Source organism: Guyanagaster necrorhizus (genome assembly GCF_019112545.1).
Source record: "Guyanagaster necrorhizus MCA 3950 unplaced genomic scaffold BT62scaffold_74, whole genome shotgun sequence".
In the NCBI taxonomy this organism is placed as follows: Eukaryota; Fungi; Basidiomycota; class Agaricomycetes; order Agaricales; family Physalacriaceae; genus Guyanagaster; species Guyanagaster necrorhizus.
The window spans coordinates 62,582-84,948 of record NW_025064953.1 but is presented as its reverse complement, the minus strand read 5'-3'; the positions used below and the strand labels follow the sequence as shown (position 1 = coordinate 84,948).

The 22,367-nt window shown below is 48.9% G+C and overlaps 7 protein-coding genes across 7 annotated transcripts; 2 read left to right on the top strand and 5 right to left on the bottom strand.

Annotated features, from left to right (window-relative positions):
• Nucleotides 1–876: 876 nt before the first annotated feature.
• BT62DRAFT_924742 (uncharacterized protein) lies at nucleotides 877–1,938 on the bottom strand (the record flags this gene model as incomplete). Its single annotated transcript, XM_043184653.1, has 7 exons — nucleotides 877–916; nucleotides 1,030–1,107; nucleotides 1,146–1,276; nucleotides 1,334–1,440; nucleotides 1,496–1,610; nucleotides 1,682–1,798; nucleotides 1,852–1,938. 7 exons carry the CDS (start codon nucleotides 1,936–1,938, stop codon nucleotides 877–879), a joined length of 675 nt encoding a protein of 224 aa, XP_043032925.1.
• Nucleotides 1,939–2,023: 85 nt separating this feature from the next.
• BT62DRAFT_983436 (2,4-dienoyl-CoA reductase) lies at nucleotides 2,024–4,732 on the top strand (the record flags this gene model as incomplete). The annotated part of the gene is made up of 7 exons (XM_043189783.1): nucleotides 2,024–2,043; nucleotides 3,607–3,739; nucleotides 3,798–3,835; nucleotides 3,892–4,046; nucleotides 4,120–4,154; nucleotides 4,207–4,300; nucleotides 4,356–4,732. 7 exons carry the CDS (start codon nucleotides 2,024–2,026, stop codon nucleotides 4,730–4,732), a joined length of 852 nt encoding a protein of 283 aa, XP_043032924.1.
• A 229-nt stretch (nucleotides 4,733–4,961) lies between these two features.
• On the top strand, nucleotides 4,962–7,663 carry BT62DRAFT_924740 (uncharacterized protein; the record flags this gene model as incomplete). The annotated part of the gene is made up of 11 exons (XM_043184652.1): nucleotides 4,962–5,014; nucleotides 5,180–5,525; nucleotides 5,555–5,701; nucleotides 5,753–6,064; nucleotides 6,121–6,432; nucleotides 6,487–6,600; nucleotides 6,652–6,768; nucleotides 6,825–6,850; nucleotides 6,901–7,021; nucleotides 7,073–7,491; nucleotides 7,549–7,663. The coding sequence occupies 11 exons, from the start codon at nucleotides 4,962–4,964 to the stop codon at nucleotides 7,661–7,663; spliced, it is 2,082 nt and encodes a 693-aa protein (XP_043032923.1).
• An 815-nt stretch (nucleotides 7,664–8,478) lies between these two features.
• Nucleotides 8,479–10,163, bottom strand: BT62DRAFT_924739 (uncharacterized protein; the record flags this gene model as incomplete). Its single annotated transcript, XM_043184651.1, has 3 exons — nucleotides 8,479–8,611; nucleotides 9,000–9,118; nucleotides 9,195–10,163. The coding sequence occupies 3 exons, from the start codon at nucleotides 10,161–10,163 to the stop codon at nucleotides 8,479–8,481; spliced, it is 1,221 nt and encodes a 406-aa protein (XP_043032922.1).
• A 2,699-nt stretch (nucleotides 10,164–12,862) lies between these two features.
• Nucleotides 12,863–14,348, bottom strand: BT62DRAFT_939028 (uncharacterized protein). Its single transcript, XM_043187644.1, is given in 5 exon segments — nucleotides 12,863–13,382; nucleotides 13,395–13,480; nucleotides 13,530–13,762; nucleotides 13,819–13,963; nucleotides 14,012–14,348. 5 exon segments carry the CDS (start codon nucleotides 14,291–14,293, stop codon nucleotides 13,190–13,192), a joined length of 939 nt encoding a protein of 312 aa, XP_043032921.1. The 5' UTR covers nucleotides 14,294–14,348; the 3' UTR covers nucleotides 12,863–13,189.
• Nucleotides 14,349–16,609: 2,261 nt separating this feature from the next.
• BT62DRAFT_939025 (uncharacterized protein) lies at nucleotides 16,610–17,493 on the bottom strand. Its single transcript, XM_043187643.1, has 2 exons — nucleotides 16,803–17,493; nucleotides 16,610–16,750 (listed from the first exon to the last, which is right to left on the bottom strand). The coding sequence occupies exon 1, from the start codon at nucleotides 17,289–17,291 to the stop codon at nucleotides 17,013–17,015; it is 279 nt and encodes a 92-aa protein (XP_043032920.1). The 5' UTR covers nucleotides 17,292–17,493; the 3' UTR covers nucleotides 16,610–16,750; nucleotides 16,803–17,012.
• A 1,161-nt stretch (nucleotides 17,494–18,654) lies between these two features.
• On the bottom strand, nucleotides 18,655–21,121 carry BT62DRAFT_939023 (uncharacterized protein). Its single transcript, XM_043187642.1, has 9 exons — nucleotides 20,587–21,121; nucleotides 20,503–20,535; nucleotides 20,259–20,454; nucleotides 19,795–20,211; nucleotides 19,547–19,747; nucleotides 19,402–19,494; nucleotides 19,179–19,353; nucleotides 18,939–19,126; nucleotides 18,655–18,890 (listed from the first exon to the last, which is right to left on the bottom strand). Exons 1-9 carry the CDS (start codon nucleotides 21,081–21,083, stop codon nucleotides 18,828–18,830), a joined length of 1,863 nt encoding a protein of 620 aa, XP_043032919.1. The 5' UTR covers nucleotides 21,084–21,121; the 3' UTR covers nucleotides 18,655–18,827.
• Nucleotides 21,122–22,367: the final 1,246 nt, after the last annotated feature.

Here is a 22,367-nt window from a genome sequence, read left to right as displayed (position 1 = left end):
TGGTCTTGCAGTTCAAACTGATGCTAACGGCATCTGCCAATACTGTCAGGATAAGTCGGCATGTTTCATCGTTCCAATAGACTGTCCACTCACCGAGTAAGCAGGCAGGACTGACCCTTGTCATACGCATCTGGTAAGACAATTTCAACGGTGGGTGATAGGTGGTGATGGGCACAGTCCAAGAAGAGCTAGATTTGGACGGCGCCCTGAGGTGGCGCCTGAAATGCTTCCGTCACTCACACTCCCCTGCTCTGACCTTTCGCTGCGCCTCTTCTACTCGCCCGCCCTTCTCCCTGTTCTGAGGCTCGCCCGTTCTCGAGCCGCAAGGCTCAAGGGACATCGATATGTCGGCGCGAGTCGGAACGAGGCGTGGCCCATCAGCTTGGCTGTCCTTTTTTTTTTTTCTCCAGGCCAGACCTTAGTCAGTCGCATTGAGCTTTCAATTTACGTCCCAGCCTCCTCATGTTTGTGCGGTCCGCGTTCCCAGTGTCATGGAAGACAACGGAGGATTAACCCATGACATCGCCGGGAACACAGTTCGACGAAACGGTATCACGAAGAAAAAGCACCATCATTTGGAGTAATGGATGTTATGTGGACAGTGCTGAGGTCTATAATTGTCCTGCACAGCTTTCCGTGATTGTAGGAGTGGAAGAACAGGGAAGAGCGGACCCACAAGGTCCCATGATAGAAAGACGACCGAAACCGGAAATCGAGCTTCACCATCTTCTCGACGAAATAACAACAGTAGTTGTCGATTTTTTGGTTCCTTGGAACTTGTGAGTTCAAGAACTGCCGATGTGGACGGGCGGTTTTGACAGATGTATCGGGTTAAACAGAACCCGATCAAAGCGAACCAAGATTGGTCGTAGAGATTCAATGGACCATCAATTCTCCATTTGATTTAAACTTTTTCCTGTTATTCAATCATTGAGAGGGAATCGAGCACTGAATATTTGAGTGACTGTAGGAATCCATGCCATTCTTTCAGCTTGCCGAACGTCGATAAAGATAGAAAATGGAGATTACCTGAGCGGCTGAGCCGATGGTTCCAGTCTCTCAAGCTTCAAGCGGCTCCACTTGATCACCGTCTTCATGAGGCTGATTCTGTCCATTCTTTCAACAATACCATGACTACGGCACACGGCCCGTACGTGCGATCAAGATGACTGGATTGACGGCGGTGCCACTGCATTGTTCTCCCTTTTGTTACTATTACTTGGGGCCTGTGGATCATCCGCGGGACCATCCATCCCATTCCGCGGGAATTACGGGCCTGGGTATAAAAATAACCGTTTGCGCAGTCAGAGTTGGATGGGAAAAATGTCCTCACGATCCAGTGGCGCGCAGGGCAAACTGACGCTTGCGATGAGCGCCAGGCATGCAGCACGGCGGTATGCCATCCGTGCGAGGAGCGGGCCATGTCAAAGGCGGAAGAATCTGCCAGTAAGACATTGAAGCGACTGACAGCACCCCGTTGCGCTGCTCTACGGACCGTATACATCCAATACTCCAATAAATGACAATAGGACGGAGGTCTTATTGGAAGCGAAAATCTGTATCTCGACATCGGCTCTTATGTTCCCGGTGTTGGAACTTGCCTTCAAAGCCTTGACGGAAGTACTGTCCAGGCGACCGAAGGGTTAGATTGGCATCGTCCGTAACATGTTCAACAACTTACGTTCATCCTTGTGCGCGCATTTGTGCCAATGTCAAGCACATAGAGTGTAACCATGATTTCGTAGAGGCCGAAGGGCGTTCTGCCGTCGACAGCAAAAACATGGGAAGAAGGCTGGTTCTAGAAGAACACGCTTCAACACGCCACCATTAAAAAAAAAACTCAGGACCTACAAGGATCCACACTCCTGTCCCCCGGAAGCGGAAGAACCCGTACGAGTGCTGCTGCCTTTTTCCACCCCCACCGTATTCGTCGCTCATCGCTCATCAATAGGTCATCCTTTTCCACTTAACTCCGGTCAGACGGAGAATCACAACCACAGGCTACGGATGTCCCTTAATATCAATGATACCTGCGTCTTTGGCGTCTTTTGAGCGCAGTCACGCGAAACCCATAGCCGCCTTGTAACCATATTTCCCTAGTATCTCCCTCCAACGGTTTCCATCTTTATCCATTATGGTGAATCAAGTGATCTTGCTTTGTTCTGATGGGACTAGCTGATTTTGAATATTTTTCTGACTGGAAACAGAATTGACGACCCGACCTTCGTTGGGAACGACGAGATGCACAGAAGAACTACCAGGTTCAACAGGGCTGCGCATTGTCACGGGGGCCCCTAGTTACCCTTCAAAAGACTCTAGCCTAGTCCTGTTGAGCATATGTGAACTATGCAACGAGTCAGAAAAATAAGGTGACGGTGAACATTCAATATGCCTTTATCTGCTCAGCGGGACACAGAGCCGTATTGTCACGTCGCTCATCGGCCCGACTTTCAGAACGTCCTCTGCGGATACCGCCAAGAATTCAGTAAAATGCAAGCCACGGGGTGCGGCGGATTCACCTCAGAAGACAAGCGTTGATGATCATCTTGTCATGGGAAGTTGAAACATATCTCATCGGTCCGACCTCCACAACGGAGTCGCGGGATTGTCATGTCCGATTTAGATAGCGCGAGAAAGGGTGGGCCGAAATTCGGCAAGACTTTGTAGGTGAGGTGAATGTGTATACGACGTGACCCCTTCAAGTTACGCAGACCGGATGTCGTCCGACGAAATCGTATGTCCAATGTTACGCCATTAGTAATGCACCCGCAAGTAGCAATGTCAGTGAGTCCGAGGCTGGCGAATTTCGGTACAGCAGCTAATAAGCTTCAACGGAATAAGTAAACCAATGTTAGTGAAGATAGGCACCAAAGATCCTTTACCTCGGTCGGTCTTGTGGGGCGTACATCTGTGCTGATCACGTCCATCAACCCAGCATGCCAGAAGGTAAGACTGAGTCGCGATTGGCTTTGAATAATTCCTGTTTCTTGCTTCTCATTAGCTTCTCATTGTCACCGCTTTGTCTTGAGCAGTTCAAGTTAAACAGCCTAGGGAACGCCAGGCTTTAAGCCAGCTGAAGGACACAACTGTGACAGTGATGAAAAAGAGATTTATGTGAAAGACGGCGGGCAAGCGCGTTCAGTGGAGTTGACCTTCGGAACGAATCGGCATGCGATCGGAGTTTGAACGCTGCATCCCCCGTTTACAGGTGTGTAACTCTTTTGCCCCTTCACGCTATACGCGCTCTTCCCTGCTACGCAGCAGATCCAACCATTTTGTAATCCTATTGGTCCAGTTTTGACCTACGCCAAACTAACGCGTCGACAGCCATCTGAACTTTGAGGTTTTGGCGGACTTTGGACAGGAAGTTTATGGCTATCTAGGAGTCCTCGGAGCGGCTTTTACGCCCAAACCTCGGTTTATAACCAAGTCGGACGATTCATAGACTGTCCATGTCAACCCTGTATGCGAATGAATGGCTGTAATGATGCCCGCACATTTGGCTTACGGTAACAGACACTGGGGTTTTCCTTTTCACCGGACTGGGTTCTTTGTTAGCCGGAAAGCAACATATTTTTACTTGGGCTTTCTTTGATCAGTGACCAGCATCACGCCTTCTGCATACGTCGCGCCCGTTGGGAATTCCACACTCATCTTTCGAGATGATATCTTCAAGGGCAAAGTGCTCTTCCATACGGGTGGTGGTTCCGGAATCTGTCGGGCGATGACCGAAGCTGTGGTGCGTAACACGTCTATGGACCAGGTGTTTTCGATTCATAACCTGACGAAAATCACAGATGCGCCATGGAGCCAACGCCGCTATCGTTGGACGCAAGTGAGTTTTTGCAAGTTCGGATCTGTTTACTGACGAGTGCTTGGTGACATCTGTAGACTTGACCGGCTCACACAGGCTGCGAAAGAACTTTCAGAGGCGACGAGTCAAGTCTGCATCCCCACACAAGCAGATGTCAGACAATCAAAGGCCCTTCAAGAGGCCGTCTCGAAGACGATAGAGAAATTCGGCCGCATCGACTTTGTCATCTGTGGTGTTGTTCAATCGCTCTATCATCATCACTGGACCTCTCCACAACTTTTTGGCACCGATATCCAGTCTATCAGAAAATGCGTTCCGAACCGTGATGGAAATAGACACTGTACGCCCCCCCGCCCCTACCAATGTAATCTCATACGTAACTCTCAAATTAGATTGGAACGTATAACACGATCAAAGCGACACTTGCTCATGTCCATGCTTCCAAGGGCTCCTACATCATGACCAGCGCGACGCTCCATTACGACGGTGGGCGTTTCTTGACGTACCCATTATTCTGTATGCAGCTAAGGGCTTCGCGCAGGGACTCCCTACCAAGCTCACGTATCAGCAGCAAAAGCCAGCGTAGATGCTCTTTCCAATATTCTTGTTGTCGAAGAAGGGCCGCATGGCGTGCGCTCGAACGTCATATCCCCCTGTCCCATAGCCAACACAGAGGGCGCGGCCCGTTTAGCGCCCATGGCCGGCAAAGATAGCCCTTATCCATTGGGACGTCTCGGTGATATTAGAGATGTCAGCAATGCGACGATATTTCTATTCGGCGATGCTGCCTCGTTTATAACGGGCCAAATACTGGCCGTCGATGGAGGCAGTGAGCATCTTCGGACGACGCAGCTGCCATATCCGGCTTCGGTGTTTGATCCTTCCGCCACGTTGAAGGTGCTCAAAGCAAGGATGTAGAGTATCTCTACTATTAATAGCGTGCATAACCAAGTCTTACTTGTCTGTCTGGATGACATAGTTACCGTACATTCATGACACGTCCCGATCATCCACGGATCCCGACGAGTATAAAAGCGCGTTTCTTCCATTCCAACTCCCCGCCGCTCCGTTCTCCCGATCCGCTGCGTTCTAAAGCGACGTGGGCATTAACGAACACGTCGATTTTTTTTCACGGTCTTTTTCCCCTATGTTCCACGGCGAATGGACATTTGGCTTTCTGCAAGCATTCACTGCTTTTTGGTCAAAACCTTTTTTTTTTCACCTATCCGTCAAAGTCAACTTAGCCCGGATGATGATGTTCCCCTTCACCGAACTTGGCGGAGCTCGTTTTGCGCCTCCTCCTCCTCCTCCTCCTCCTCGTTGGGCACCATGAAAACCCAGGAAGCTACTGCCCTGCGAGAACAGTCAGTGGCTCCCGTGTCTTGACTCCCTATTCCCCCCACCGCGATGTCCCGTCGTTCGCTCACATGCGTGCAATGGGTTCTTATTCTTCCCCGTCGTCTTTGGACTCGCCCTCGCCATCGGTCTCTTCATCCTCGCCTCTGACAAAACTGAGGCTGCTGGCGACATCCTCCTCCTACTCTTGAGGGACTTGTGCGATTACGTCGCTTTCGAGGCCTGCCTGGAAGCTGTTTTCGCTGTGTTGGCGATGTTGGAGGGAAGACAGTCTCAGGAAATCGGGATTGACCAAGTCGAGGTCAAGACGGTGGATACTCCTATACTGGATTGCATAGGGCATATCGCTGGTTCGGTGAGTGCCTTCTATATGTGATGTTCTAGCCCATGGCCACTCAACAGTTTTGCTCTCCGGTAACGAGTGACACTGCACGCCATTCATACGGTGACCTTCCGCGTATCGACGCTCTTCACCCGTCAAGGACATCCTCGGGTGATGTAGATTTCACATTGGATGTCCCTCAAGCACAGGTAAGCATAGCGATCAATGCTATTAATGCACAACTAACATTCATATCGCAGGAGCTATCTATGATGTCAGTTCCGGTCAGCAGCCTGTACGCTACGGTCCCCCCACAGAAACCGATATCACGCATTGCAATTGAGGGCACGGCAGTCGGCTATGCCGCGTTCCGCTCTGGTATTAGCTCAAAGTCAACCCTGCCACTAAGTCGGAGACGAGAAGACATAGAACGCTTCCTCACCATCATGTTTTCAGGATCTACGGGCCATGGTGGAGACGATCATTTCCCCTCTGTCATTGATCGTCCACAGAACGATCGCTTTTACGCCTTGCGTCGAGAGGTGTACAAGTTGGTCACACAAGACACTGAGGTGAGCTTCTCCAACTAATTTTTCTGATCAAAGTCCTAATATCTCTCATCTTGCAGCCAACGGCCCATATGTCCACCTTGTTGTCATTTAGAGACCTCCAGTTTTCCGATCCATTACGGCGCTCGGCTACTAGTTCCCTTGGGGTTGTTGACGAGACCGAACCATTCATTCCGTTGGACCATAATTGGTCTTCAGGGATGAGGGCGAGTGCGACGCAAAGTATTTCCACAGTCACGGTTACGCATTGTTACCCTCAGGCACGCTGGGCAAGGACCGACCAGAACCTCATCGACATCGCATATCGAGGTTTACTGCCAGTCTCCACCGAGATTTCTGGCACTAGTGACTATTCCGCAGATGAAGCAGAGGTAAGCATTCTGCTAATAGTTATAAATTGTCTGTTGACGTTTAATGTTGCGTAGGATACGCCCATAGCTCGGCGTTCATTCTCACGGCCATCGAACCCGGTCCTTCGTTCCGGTTCCTCAGACGCATCCTTTCAAGGTCCCCTCCCATCCGGCAGCCTCCCGCTTGATGTAACTCATGTGGAACATATGCACAACCATTACTCACTTTCATGTTCTCAGGATTTGCGCACGATTGCTGACACAATATCCTTCCCATCCGTCAACAATCTCATGCAGGAGGATGCCTTTTCTATATTGTGTCGAGCAGTATATGAGGAGGTCAGAGAGGCTGCTTTGGTATGCTTTACTAATAATTTTCTCTGATAAACTTGTTAATATGTTTTGTCTTGTAGCCAATGGCCCAAGTATCGACGTCACTGTCAGTGAGGGATCTGGATCCCCTGATTGTTCATGGCGGACGGTTTCTAGTTCTGTTGGAGCCCTTGACGACACCGGAAGTGCCCATGGGAAGAACACCTATTGCGCCCTTCCGCCGACCGTATCCACCAAGATTTCTGGCACTCAACAAGATTCTCCGGACGAGGTCCTGGTGAGTGTTGTCAATTTATTATTGTGAACTACCTACTAACATTTTGTGCAGGACGCGTCTATGGCTCGCCCTTCGTTTCCACGGCCGTCGAACCCGGTCCTTCGTTCGGGTTCTTCAGATTCTTCCGTTGAAGATCTGGAGATTAATAAACCGTCCGAGGCACCGACAGCCTCGCCTATTGTCACGGGTGTGCCGTCGTCGCGTATTCCAAAATTGACCCGGAAAAAGGGGGACTGTCCCTCCGGTTCGGGTCACTGGACCCACTCACACCGGCAGGCCGTCCTCGTCCCCATCCCTCATTCCAACCAGGTCTGTCAAGGGGCAACGACCTCGAACAGATATATTACCCCTCTGTCCCCTCGTTGCCGTCCTCCCAGCGAAATACTAGGCAACTCCGTTTCCCTGCACCCACGCCGACCAGGCGCATGCAGGAAGAAAGCGGCTCCCATTCGCGCCGAGCACATTGTAGGGTGAGCCTTGATTCCAGTTGTTATATTTTTTTTTTACCTTTCTCACGTTGTTCCTAGGCCTGTTCTTCGCGATCCTCACGATGAATCAACCATACAGAAACATCAACGAGCGCATAGAGATGACGAGGATGTCGGTCGCACACCTACTACGTTGCCGCGTTGGGTACCTTAGGGACGACCAACTGGTCACTGGAGGAGGGCTGGTACGCTAACGAGTTTACCGGTCCTTCTTCTACCCTGGTAGATGAGGGAGCCTCGACTGCTGACGAGTAGTTGATACGTCCTGTGCCACTAACACCTCATCCCATCGCGTGCACGATAGACTATGACATCTTTCGACTTCCTCGTCGTCTCCTGCCTCTCCTCGTTTCTCGGTCGCTTCACCGTCTTTTGGACCTCGCTTAGGACACCCGCACACATGCCCGAGAATTGACTTATCCACACATTTTGGAGGTAGATGTCGTGCTAAGCCGTACGTTCCAAGTACAACCACAATGGCTCTGGAATATTTGATTATCGCTACTAGAATTCTTTTCACAAATTATATGATGCAGGTTTCTATCGCTTCTGATCTGTTCATGATCTCCATCTGTGTATCTCTCTGTGGATATCTATCCATTCCTCACAGGCTATCATTCTATCATTCTATCCCTCTCCAGCCTATATCATTATTGCTATTTATCATTCCTATCCCCCGTATACCCTTTTCTACTTGGTCTTTTTGTATTTTCTCTTCTCTCTTCTTCTATTCGTAAAGCCCTCGCCAATTTGTGTCTTTCTTCGAGGACAGCGTAACATTATCACATCTCTATACTCATTTCTCTTCAGGTTCTCTGACTGTCTCCTCCTTTTTGGATTTTTTATTCTTGTTTTTGTGACAGTTCTTGCGAATTTTATCGATTTGTGATAAAAGATTGAATTTAAATGCGTTTAAACTCACCGATCTGCCTTGAGTCGCTAAGCATGTTGCCGTATTTTGGTGGCTTTTCAAGACAATGCCGTGTCCTGGACACCCTTAATGTATGCATATGCCTTACTTAGGTTGTGAAGCTTGTTCGTACCTTGTGTCTCATTGAACCGTCGAAGTCTTTGTCGAGATCCATCGCCTGCAGTACTTATACTGAACCATTTTGTAGTTGTACTCGGAACGTGCAACTTAGTATGACATCAACCTCCAAAATGTGCAGATAGGTCAATTCTCGGGATAGAAACATGCATCGTACAATTTGTGAAAAGACTTGTAGCAGTAATAATCAAATATTCCAGAGCCATAAAACATTGACATATGTATGGTATGTACAGTAACTAATTCATATACAATAAAACAAGATGACAGACCGAAAGCAATACCATGATAGCAAACATTGAACGATAGCCATGATCACAGGAAAGCAAATGAGAGCAATAATCAGGAGTGAAAAAAAAAAAAGAAAGACGATGGCTTAAACTGCATCAGCAGAACGTGGAGGGTGCTCCAAACCTTCCAACCTCCTCTCAAGTTCACGTACCCGAGCCTCTGCTTGACGGCGAGCCTCAGCTTCATCTTGCCGAGCTTCTTCTGCTTGACGGCGAGCCTCAGCTTCATCTTGGCGAGCTGCTTCTGCTTGATGGCGAGCTTCTTCTGCTGCTACCAGAGGGGCATGATATTGCTAAATGTATTCTCAGAAAGTGCTGTTCTTCGGAAGTGTTGTGATTATGCTCACCTGTTTCAATTGGGCCCACTCCTCTTCCTCCGCAACCTTCTCAGCATCCCACTCTGCCTTTATCGTCTCTGGGGTCCTCACCTCATTCACTGATCTACCTCTCCCCAGAATCAACCTCTGCCCATAGCCCGTCAAGGAATGCGAGCATTGGCGACCAGCCAGCGCCCCCTTGTGTATATGCGGCTGTGTCTCCAGCTCAAGGACCTTCCAAATCGTATAGGCGTACCAATAACACTGAGCAAATATGAAATGGTACTGCGGGGTGTTTCTCGAAGTGGTCCGGAGCAGGTGTCCAAAATTCTCGAGGGCGACAGGCCTATCGATTTGCGACTGGGTGAGGTCCATCGTCATGAGAACGTCGTACAGGCAGCCTCCCAGCTCTCTTGCGATGGCACCTCTGTTGGGCAAGACAATGAGCCTGTCGAGCGCATTGGGAGGATCGCCCTTGGTGATTCTCTTGACTTTGGCACCGGAGCGATGGAAACGATTCGTGGTGCCCCACTGTTGCGCATTGGGTAAGGCTCTGGCAGGCGAGGCTGTCGTCGAGGATTCTATAGATGATGATGCAGATGAATTCGAGTCGGTCGAGTCGGCGGTCACCTCTACGTTCGCCTCTACGTCCGCCTCTACGTCAACCATTTCCTGGCTCTGGTGCCTGACTAAATCTGCCAGCAGTTCACCCGGCCCCTTGTACTCCTTCGTATCATCATTCAACCGGTCCACCATGAGCAACGCCGTCCGCCTAGCTCGCACGGATTCCTCCAGTGTCACGATCAGGAACTCATGCTCCCAGCGACTACCTGCACCGAAGCGACATTTGCAGTACTCGACCTGGGTGACGATGATGTTTCCGAGGCCGTGGTCGAGGAAAGGAAGATTCTCTTTGAGAGAGCTGAGAAGGTTCGAGGCGTTGGTCACGTCCTTGTCGGTTGAAAAGACGCGCATCTCGTCGTTGCGTTGGGGGGGCATAATGAAACGTAGAAAGGTATGGAAGAGCTGGGTGAGCCACAGAAACGGCTTCATGTTCCGCATTGTCCGTATTTAAAGCAGAGGAAAAGCGAGCAAGCACTACGCTTGAGGTAGCTGGTCGTCGGCATGAGGCATCGATCAAGTTCTGGCAATTCCCACGACTAAAGGTATCAGCTCTCGAAACGGAGACCTTGAACCTGTTCCCTGGTTTCATCAACGAAGGTCCCACTGGGAGCAAGCGAGTCAGCTACAGTACTTCTCTTCAATGTGATATGAACCAGCATAATGGGATACCACAGAAAGTTTGACAAAAATAGTCCCATATGCAAAATTGAGCAAGAACAGGGTGCAAAATCAGTAGACTGATGGTGATCAGAGTAGCAGGCCAACTCATTCTTCTACGCTATCGATGCGGGGCCAGAGGATGTGTGAAGGATTGAAAAACAGGGTTCTTTATGAGCCTAAGAGCCAAGGATGAGGACGAGGAGCTATACCAGGGAATTCAAGGAATAGAACAGTGACAAGTATCAGTCGTCCAAGTCGCCAACACAGATCTCTTCCTCCATGAAGTGAAGAAAGCGAAATAGGCGAAAAACTCCCATGCCGCAACGAAGACGAATACATCTTCGGAGTACGGTACGCAATCTCCACCAGAGTTTCTTATTTCAAACCGCGTTCCGCGGACTGAAACAATCGATAAGGCCACTGCAAACAGCGCACAGCTGTAGCGGCCAGTCAGATCTTAAGCAGTGGCCTTATCGATCGTTTCAGTCCGCGTTCTGAGCTGATATGCTGATAGTCCTCCTTCTTTTCTGTGAAGCCTACATCACAACGCCTCGTTGGTCCTCCTTGTTCAAGGTGTGTATCAAATAAATATTCCTCAGATGAGTACAAACAATTTCGGTGTGACTCGACAAGGTGGTAATTGGCTACATAGAGAAACGGAGCTCAGTATTGCTAATTGTTAACAGAAAGGATCAAACAGAACAAACGGAAACTACAGAACTGGTTCATTCTATCCGATGATATGTTAACGACTGCGTCAAGTGAAATGATAGGTCGGCAGCCCTATGCTGATATTGATCAAGAATTCATAGGACGGTGCGGCATCAATTGAGTAAATCTTTTCACCCTCGAATTAGAGAAACAGCACACGAAGTAATATCGTCATTGTTACAGTCATCGCAGAGCTTTGGCGATATTGACGAACCGGCGCATCAGGCAACACTGCAAGGCAATGCTGATTACCATGCGGAATATAATCAGAAGAGTGCTCACGGGTTGTTGAATATCCTTAGGTGCGTCCACAGTGGCAGGGGAGATGAGTGATCGTCCGAACATTTTTTATAACATCATAGATAAATGAATGTACACCAGGCAGTCACCATCATCGGCGTTGGCAAAGTGGCACGGATGTTGGACCGATCGTCTAATATACATTGACATTATAAAACTCGATCCACGCAGTAGGTGTAGCAAAAACTCACCACAACATCCTGCACTTGAATGGGCTAGCGCCAGAGGCTGCATACGTATGTATCAGCATTATCGGAACGTACGGTCGCCACGGTTGTGATTCTTCATCAGTCTCTATCTGACATAGACTCAGGGTTCTGGGCGTGCTTAGGCCGAAACAGTGTCCATAGCCTATATTGTCCTTTCACAATCGAGTATGTCGAAGCCAGCTGTAATTGCAAGTAGTTACTCGTGAAGTCATGGTCAAGATCACAGTTTCGTTTTGGGTGGCTACATAATGACAAAAGATACTTTGTAAGAACTCAGTCGTACACAGCAAGAATAGAACGACTGAGGTATCATGTAAACTACGGCGAGGCTTTTATATGAAAAACTGTAAGGACAGGAGTATGTATATAAAAGGTAAGTAATAAGTAGGAAAAATACGGAACGGCAGGAACTCAATGTCAAGGTGCAGATAACCTCCAATACTACAACCCCATAGAGGCAACAGCGAACTAGAAGGGTAGAAACCCTGTCCTCCTATTCCCAACATTTTGCGAACCGGTAAGATTTTGCAACGGCTTATGGACATTGTATTCAATTCTCCGACGGATATCGAGACATCTGCAAGGCGCGAAGCAGCAGTGACGCTGACAATTACAATAGAAGGGGGGGCGATGTTGGTCCTGTGCAGAATTCGTATAACTGGAACAAGCCCGCGATAGCAGACGAGCACTGTCATAAGCTTCACACGGCCACCTCGGAGTTATTTTGCGAAAGAGGTGCATGACGTGATTGTACGGCGGTAAAATGGAAATGTTCAAGCTATGCGGTAGAGTCAGTATGATATAGAATCAGCTAGTCGAACATACTTGAAGGCGGTCGATGAACCCTCCTTGCCCTTCACCTTCCTCGGCAACGTTCCATACAGCCCATTGTCTTCTGAACTAAATCACCGCACCCTATGCTTTAGGATTGAATATTGACGTGTCGCGTTTGGTGGTACGTGGGTTCTGATCGGTTTAAGCTTGCACGCTTTTCTCATGGATGACTTCTTTATTGGCGAAGGCCATTTACCCCCATGTAACTCGAGGTCGACAGCAGTGTCTTAACACAAGACCAGGCCCAGTTTCAAGGGTTATACGTACATGCCACCCCCCTACGAACACCGTGGTTTCTTTCGAATCCAGTGGCCTCATGGAGTTTCACTCCACCACCGTACCCATTTTAACAACACAAGGGTTCAATGTCAAGAGTTTGATGACACCATATTACTCGTTAATGATCAATCAATAATCAATGTATACTACGTGTATGTGAGGGGGATGTCTGTCTAGTCTACGACCATGCAACCTATTATTACAATGCCACGGACTAGCCGTAGCAGATAATGAGCGATAGCAATACAAGAGCGTGCCAAATAACAAGAGAGTGTGAGGAGGTCATGGTCGTGAGCAGACGTAGAGGATATAAAGTGTAAAAGGGTATCAACACGCAGAAGATATAAACCATGGACTAGCATGGCCAAAACAACACGAACTAGCGCGAGCAAGACGCAGACTGACGCGTTAATGCCTGTGAGAAGAAAAATCCAATCCGCGCATGATCCTAGATACATGGCGGGGTCTCTTGGCGACGGTTTCCCTCTTGGTGAGTACAGCGGTACTGTTGGTATTCGTGCGCTTCCTGAACTTGCAGGCTCCCGTTGAACCAGATAACGTGCTACTGGACGTGGAGGTAGCGGAAGCAGACTGAGTGGCGAAGGCAGAGGCGGAGGCAGAAGCGCTGGAGCTGCCGCCGCTGAGGTCGACAACTGCTGGGCCAGGGAATGTGTAGGAGGCAGTTGTATCGTCGTAGACCTTGAAAACTGTTAGCCAGGCTACAAGTGTGAGAAGAGAAGAGACATACATCGATCAGAATACCAGGATCAGTGTCACTGTAGGCTCCAGGCAACTGAACGAGATCACTACTGGAAGGAGTGCCGGTACCAGAGCCACCGACTTTGAGCTGAGTGCACGATGCGTAGAACTCTGCGCCTCCTTCTGTCTGAGCTAACTGGAGCGCAATTATCTCGTGGCGGATAATGTAGTTGCCGGGAGCGAGGTTGCTTGGGATGGTCACATTGGCAGCGGTACCCGTCACTGGAGTAAATATAACTTTAAGAGAACGGAATATACAGTTAAAAGAGTATACGCACTGAGAGCAGCTTGCCCCCATGTACCATCGGTCCTCCCAACTTCGTCAATCTTGAACCATTCTGTACCATTTGTATCATAGTCAGCACATGATGAACTGCCGCAGTTGGTCATGTAGGTCATCATTGGTCCGACATTGTGGGGCCACTAAGAGAAAATCAGCGGATATACCGAATTAACAAAAATCATACTCACCGCCGAGCCACTAGCACCTGTCCACAAAAACTCAATGGTGCTGCCAGGATTGGCATCGGCAACTTGGGTGCCAGCGGTGGAACCCGGCCCACAGGTAAGATCGGAATTCGTCGCACCCTTAACGGGATCCTGAGTAGAGATTTCGCGAGTGATCCCATCGGTACTGCCAGAATCGACGGTTGGACCAGTGTATTCGGTACCATCGATGGTCACCTTCTGCACGTATCCGTGGGCGGCGACGTAGGAAGCGGCGAGCAAGGGGAGGAAAAAGGAAGCCTTCATCTTTACTGTTGTTGATCGGTGAAACGGAAGATACAAGGTCAGTCAGATGCTCCCGAGCAAAAAGACTGTAGGCGTGGAGGAAGGAGGAAGGAGGGAGATGAGGGCTGCAGCGGGGACGATAGATGGGGAAGGGGAAAAAGTCGAGGACAAGACCACTCTGTTTCTGTCTTTATATACTTTTCCGTGTACAAACAAACATTAATGACATTTCCCCATTCGGTGTCAGTATTGTCTAAATTTTGGCATGCTTCCTCCATCACGCCCACGCCCACGCCCACACCCACACCAACACAGCATTGCCAGACCATCTTTTCTTCAACTGTTCCTACGTACTCCTCTTGTTGGTCCTCTCTTTGGGTAAACTTGTGCGCCAGTTATCTACCTCGCGAACAGTGCACTCGTGCTTGAGCTTCTCCTACGCCGTTCTTTTCATTCTCCGAGTTACTACCCTTTAATACGATCAGGCGTTCATCTTCTGACATCAAAACGTGTAGGGGGACTCCTTGTGCTTTCATAATGATCATCGGATACTCAGCAAATGTTGGCCGCATTGTGACTGGCTACCAGTCTTTCGTTAGCGCTCCGTCGGCTAGGGTTGCCTAGCGTACGAGTTGAGGACACTTGTACGAGAACTTCCCTAACGATGGGTGATTTTCAAGGCACTTCTATTCTCCCGACGTCGAAGTGGACTACTCCACCAAGACTCCATTACGGGCTCGCTGGCGAGTAACAAGACAAAACTACTGCGATAGTTTACAACTCAGCGCCGTTACTTAGCTTGTTCAGTGTGCCCTGTGGGTGGCGGTTCTCTTCATCACCGACATCTATCCGCGTTTCGAAGGGATGGCCTTCTTTGCACACATACATCTGCTAGCGTACCAACCACGAGTATCGGCCCATTTTTGAAATTACGAGTCTTGTATGCATCAAAAGGTCCCCTTGCTGCAGTGTTGTGTGCGACCTGTCTCCTGTGATTTTAGACAATTTTTCCTCCCAACCAGTCCTAGGCTCCATGTGAATCTTTGATCCTTGAACAAACAGTGCCTTTGTGTATTTTTTCCAACGAGTCCAACGGTTGATCGGATGTGAGCTGATCTTAATTCTAGAATTCCGAACTTCCCTGCCCCGACATCTATTTTTGTTTTCTTCTACTCCGAGTTTATTTTTGTTGTGGCCAGTGTGTTATGACATTCTCTCGTTCTTTTTCCCATCCACCCCCTCGTCTCATGATCAGTAGCAGAGCACTTCTGTAAATGAGGAGATGCTTTCACTAGAAAATGATAGCTTTCAGCGACCGATCAGCGAGCCATTCTTTGCAATGGATCAGACCGGAGCGTGGTGCTGCGCCCATGATGGACGTAGGCTTCAACATTCTACGGAGGAAGGAGTGCATTCATGGACTGGCATTCACTCAGCCGTTAGTACGTGCGGAAATGCGCTATTTTTGCTATTATGTGAGGTATCATATAACTGACGTCAGGGGTCTGCATCAAGTGTCGGTGTCGGGAAAAATATAACGTTGTGCGATCATGTATCCATCTGCTTCGAAACAATTACATGCACTTTGTAATAGGCAGTGGTGGTGGAAGGACATGCAAGAACGAGACCAGAATGACACATCCATACGGCCATATCAGTTGCTCGATGACCAGTGGCTCTGGTCTCATATTATCATCACACATCTGGGCGTACGTGGATTCTGGGTTGTTCGAACGTCGAATGCGGGCATTGTAATTGTCGCCGACCGAGTGATCACGATACGATGACGGTTGCTCCGAGTTTCCACAACGGTCTCTCTGACAACCAGATATTGCTCGCGAGGTAGAATGAAAATACCGACTTTGGGTGAACTTGGAGGTTGATATAAGGAAGTTATTGCGCCATGATACTTATGTACGTCAACCGTATGACATTCACTGGGACAGCCGTACCCCTTTGTCCGCAGTATATCATGGGTGCTAATGCCATGCACCTTGCCCGGTAACGAGGGTCCGAGTCACCTTTACAGCTGCGATGCCTCAAGAAACCTTCCAAGCAGAACGGCTTAATCCCAGGATAGTGATAAGACAATGGATTATGTACAGCCAACCAAAAAGCCATGCTGCGGTGTGGCGATATGTGGCGCAGCGAGCATACTGCGGGTGCTCAGCAGAGAAAAAAAATGCCTCGGTCTATAAATATCACAAAAGGATGAAACTTTGACAACTGAACTGGTGGCTGAGTGTCCTTCGTCGTGTTACGTCTTCCCTTGGTCCCAAAATTAGACCACCAGTCTTCATTTCGTTCTCCCTTGTGGAATAGTCAGGTCCTTCCAATGGCTGAGATGCTTCAGGTCACCCCGTTAGGAATTAGAATAATGCGAGGCTTTTACGATCGTAGCACATACTCTTGTCATATGCGGGCTGCAAATATAGATCGTTCGGAGGTCACGTATCGCCTTCATCTTTCGCATCATAGCTATACGCCCAATCAGTGAAAGAACAAAAGCTTCAATATGCAGACGTCTTACTCTACCAACAACTGCCCGTCACCTACAAAGCGCACATCGAGACTTTCAACCCGTCCACAGTATTCGCCATCACCGACTTGGTCCTCGTGGTGCACGCGACTTTTTTGTACTTCACAGTGCCGCCATTCGGAGGGAAAACAAGTGTTTTGACTGTGACTGTTTTAAACACGCGTCCTGTGGAAAGGCTTGATACAGGGCCTTTCGGCGACCCTAATCCGACAAATCTGGAGCGTATTGAGATTGAGCAGGAGGGGGGAGGCAGCGCGCCAATTCCTGGCACACGGTATTAGCTGAGAACCGGGGCAGCGTCCACAGAGATTGTACTGCATAAGAAGCATTACGCCTGAGCATAAAGGTCGCGTATGCATGTACCGAACATACACCGCCAGGGTAGGGTAGGGGTTTCGAATTGTACACGCTTCGAGACGTTCCCAAACAAGCGGCAGGAAGTAAGAGACATGCATGTCTGAGAAAGTGCCAGGAGAGCATGGAAACGCTCCATACATATTTCGGAGAAGACGTGTCAGTCGGTCTTTAGCTGGGATCGGAACCGATGGCCAATAGGAAAGTTATTTCAAGTAGTTTCGAACTGGAAGCCCAGTCACGTTTGCTCTTCCCGGTGATAGCAGGTCCTGGTGAGCAGCTCTCTCTGTTTGAGAAAATGACTTGCGCGAATAACCGCAGTTTGTACACCATGACGCAGAACGGTTGTATTGTTGCAGAAAAATGATGGTCGGTGCTGTTGGAACCACTGGGCCTGGGCTCCAGGTTGTCCAACAGATGCTTATTCGGCTGAACCGTCACATGATAGGACCCGCCGCAGACAGCCATATGTCCGATCCGGCCGTTCTGTATTTGGGGACCTTGTACCGATACCACCACCCTGCCGTGAGCCAGAGAGAGAAACAGGAAACGTATTTGTGGCAAGGAGATAGAAAATCATGATGTTTGCAGAATCCATTCCTGTGATTTATTCTGGATGCTGAACATATACACCGGGCACAACGGGCGGTGACTTCGATTCTAAATTTCAGTCTGGGACCGCATGTCCTTCGAGCGACAGAAACTCCTCCAGACGGTGAGAGAACATAGCTACAAGGCCAATCGCGAGTACTTTTGCCCAACTGCAGAGAGATGGGTCGTCTGAGAAAGGAAAGGATATGGAATGAGTGAAGCGCCCTTTTTTATGCGGGAACCGCACAATGATCGAAACGCGTCTTAGCGAGAGGATCGTCGCAAGAATTGCAACCATGGTATTAAGAAGGAATAGTGAATCCAAGGCAGTCGGGTTTAGGTGATTCATTTAGATCCTCCCTTTATCTCATTCCGTGCCGCGATTACTATCCACCACTTCTTCGGGAGGGTTCCATTCCCCTACCGATATAGACCCAGGGCACCGAACGATGCCCTTCTTGAGGTCCTGTCCTGCCCTTTGATCGGGGGCTTGACGTAGATTTTCCTTCACGAGTCTAATATGTTCGCGGTACAACGATCAATCATGTGCTCCACCATGCACTGTCTCTCGTAGATACAGAACGCTGATCTTCTCAAAGCGAGAGAGGCATTCAAGGCCAATGCGGAGGTGATGGATGTTGGTTCGCGAGATCAGCCCGACGGAGTAACCGTTCTTGGCAAACAGACGCCCGGAGAAGTTTCGAGCAGGGCCAACAGGATGAGATCTTGGAGGCATGCGTACGCACCAGTGCCAGTAAAGTTACCTACCCTGGCGACAACGAACGAAGCCATGTAAGAGACAAGGCAAGACAAGACAAGACAGAAAATGACAGAACAGGGTCAAATACCATTTAGTTGGGACGGATGATGCAGATGTTGTATGCTCATAAACCGTTCTATAGCATTTGCATACGAGTACGTTTACATGAAAGTACAACATTAATCTATAGCAACCGTTTCCATACATCAATGATAAGCCTCGAACATCCCAAAATAATACAATCCATCTGAAAGTCGTGAAAAATATGAAAATGTCCCTGACTAAGCAAGGAAGGAAGCGATAGCAATTCCTTACAGCTCACACCAATCCCTTTTCACCCCTACAATCCATTCCCGGCATTCATGCATCTCCCTCTGCGTTTCTCGTCAGTAAGAAGCTCACTTCAAAAGACCAAAACTAACCTCTCCGATACCCAGGACATTCTGGACATCTAACAGTATGCCCTCCGCTTCCTCTTCAGTCTCCTCTCGCAACTCATCCTTATACTTGTCACGACTGCTGACCTTCCGGTGCAACAAAACATCCAAAACGGCCTCACTTACCGCTGCCGCTGAGAGAAGGGATATCGGGAAGTTGAGGATGTCAGGCTCTATATAAACCGTAGCATCGGAGCACGAACATAAGGAAAAAGAAGAACGGACCTAGTATACAAATCATCAAAGACCTCCAGGTCTCTCTCAACACCCGGCTCCATTCCCCTTCGTCCGGAAACAATTCACGTAGCGAGGGCAGCGCATCTAACAACTCATCGAGGACACCTACCGGCGTCCCGCCAAGAACGTAGCCGACGGCAGATAGAAGGTCAGCTTGAGCACCCTATAATGGAGATCAGTGCGACAATAAACAGAATGTGAGCAAACATACCTCCAAGTCACCAAATCCTATCTCGTGCGGTGCAAGGGCCTGCAAGCTGGAAGTATATACAGGGAAGAGGGGTGGGAGAAAGTCCCGATGATACTAGAAAAGGCATCAGTAACAGAAAGAAAAACGAAGATACAACAGCGCCTACCTTGACGCTAACGGCAACGGCACCGACGGCCATATCCCACACCGTATCCTCGAAGCCATCACATTCCACTCCCTCTGTCCCACCGGAACAGAAGAAAAAGAGAAGGAAGAGATATGCCGCATGGAACCGAGTCTCTCTTGAGGTAGAGAGGGCCGTGATTTGGTCATGTAGATCTTCGCCTTCATGGCGTCGCAAGGTGGCCTATGAATCATCAGTGAAAAGATGTTCATTAGCGATGATCCACGTACCTCAAGAATCCATCCTACAACTTTCCGCCGCAACTTCTGGCCTATGCCGATGGCATTCTCCCAATCGTCAAATGTAGAGGTTTGGTTGCGGCATCCTAGTTCCCATATCTGATGACGCTGATGCTCCCGCGAGACGTACAGTTGTAACCGACGTTTAGCCTGGGCTTCGGATGACAAAGCCAGCATCGCTGTGTGATCTGACGGAGGTGCGATAATGGGGACGGGATCCCTCGGCGAGGAACGTGTAACACCGAACCTTGAAGGGAGAAAAAGCTCCGGTGGTAGATGCGCATAGGTGTTCCTCTGAACAGGCACAGGTTCCGGCGATGATGGTGCTGTCGGTATCCAATCGGAATCAGGGGGTGAGTTCCCGAGGTGGGGAATACGAAAAGTGCCAGTCGGTGTGATGGTGGGCGTCTAAAAGGGTATGAGTCCCGGTTCTGCAAGATATACACGATACGGACATATGTTCTTGAGGTCGACCCAGAGCTGCCGGATGAGGAAGAAGACAACAAAGTGTCGGCTCGGAGTGATTGCGCGCGACGTAGGCTTGCTGGCTGGGAAACTGAATATGAGCAGTGAGTTGGTCGGGCCTTCTTCCTCGGAGAAGGCATATCATAATCCTTTCGTTCAGAACGAGAGCGCTTCCAGCCTCGAAACCTTCATATAACAATGAGATCTGAAAAAGACGAGGCTTTGCTGACGTACGTAGGAGTCGTTTCATCGGTAATGGTAGAGTGTCTGATACAGACAACGTCAGTACGAACGCTAGGATAGATAGGTGCAACACACCGGCTGCTACATCTTTGAATCCTTTTGGGACTACGAATGTCTTCAAGAGCGTCTTCTCGTGGACGTTTTGTATTGCCTTCTGATCCTGGCGAGAAATAGAAATCCGAAGCAGGGCTCACGGTTGAGAAAGAATAATTGCGATCCATGCTGGGTGTAGCGGTAGGCAGAAGATTTTGAGGAAATAAGCGTAAAAATGAGTGTTCAGTAGACGGCTGTCGAATCATGGAAGTACAAAATCCGGAGCGTCTCTTTTCCTCCATTTCCAAGAGGAGGTGCTGGAGGGCATCAGAGAAGTCGTCGGACTCTGACGTCGTCTGTAATGAGGAACGCTGCACTGGTGCAGAAAAGTCGTTGCCATCGGATTCTGTCGCACCGTCGTCTTCATCTGATTCGGAAGGTAGTTCGTCCTCAAGGCTTTCAGACTCTTCTTTGATAGAGCCTAGTGATTGCGTACGAGACCAAGATAGAGGAATCCGGGAGCACTGCCAAGAGAACATGTAGCAAAAAGGAAGAATATGGAAGTAAGGAAAAGGAAAAGGAAGAGGGGTGGGTGGTGTGACATGCTGTACGCGTCTCGCCCACGTGATAAGTTATCAGCGCGTCTGTTATCTTATCTCCTCGCCGGTATGCGTTCGCGGGGCTTCGGGACGGTTGACCGATAGCAACTTCAACCACGACCGAACGCGATGTACTAGCACGACCCACCATATTATGCAATATCGGTAATATCGTAACCATATGCATATCCTCAGAAGATATTCATATGTCAGCAGAACATGAATACTGAACGCTTTACACCAGTCAGGAAAAATCCACGAGTTTATGAGTGAGCCCTGAGCAATGAGTTGAGGATCAGTTGATAACTGTTTGCAGAAGAAATATAATGTGCCTTACTATCCAATTTTGTAGGAGACTCTCGGAATTTCACCGGCTCTATATGAGGGGAGGAGCTCGCTACAGAACGAGCACAATATTTGGTGTGGTAGGTATGTCAATGAGTGAAGAATGTGATGTCGCGGACAGTAGAGATGCTGGAAAATAGCCCGACACCCTCATGGGACACAGCTAGTCTCCTTACAAAGGGAAGGACTACTGACGCGAAAGCTACAGAAAGCTTTGTCTCGGCGCCTTCGAAGTCACGCCCTCAGATCTGCAAGGTCTTGATATTTGGCAGCAACGCCAGACATCTCGCCAATTTTTTTGAGCGTGACTGACACCGTCCTGAAATGTTTCAGATAATATCTGTCAAGGACGAAATAAAACATACTCCACATAGATAACGAGGCTTGGATCTCTGATAGAGACGATTCCAGCGTGTCGTAACAATTCTGCCACTACTTCATGACTATATTTCCCAAAGAATGGTCTGGACGGCCGTCATTCCGGAGGTTCTACCGGCGCAGGCTTTATATATTAGATATCTCGGGGGACACTTGATGGTCACTGGACGTCGTGTCGTTTTCGATTTTTTGGATTTTCTGGAGCAATTTCTGGAAATTGGGCAGAATCGAGCGCCTCTCTTTGCATGCACTTTACTAAACTTTATTTACGGTCACAGATGTGTTTCATGGAATAGCAGTACTAATAAGAAGCAATATAAATATCTTCAATAATAATGAAAGTTTTTAGGCGAATGAAAAGAAAATCGAGCGAACTCTGGAATCGAACTGAGGGCTTGGCGTCCAGCGCTTTGCCGCTTAGCCACGGATATCTATGCTTATGTGAGATCTATCTTTGCCCCACTAATTTTCACGTCTGGCTTTGCACCTTTGTTCCACACT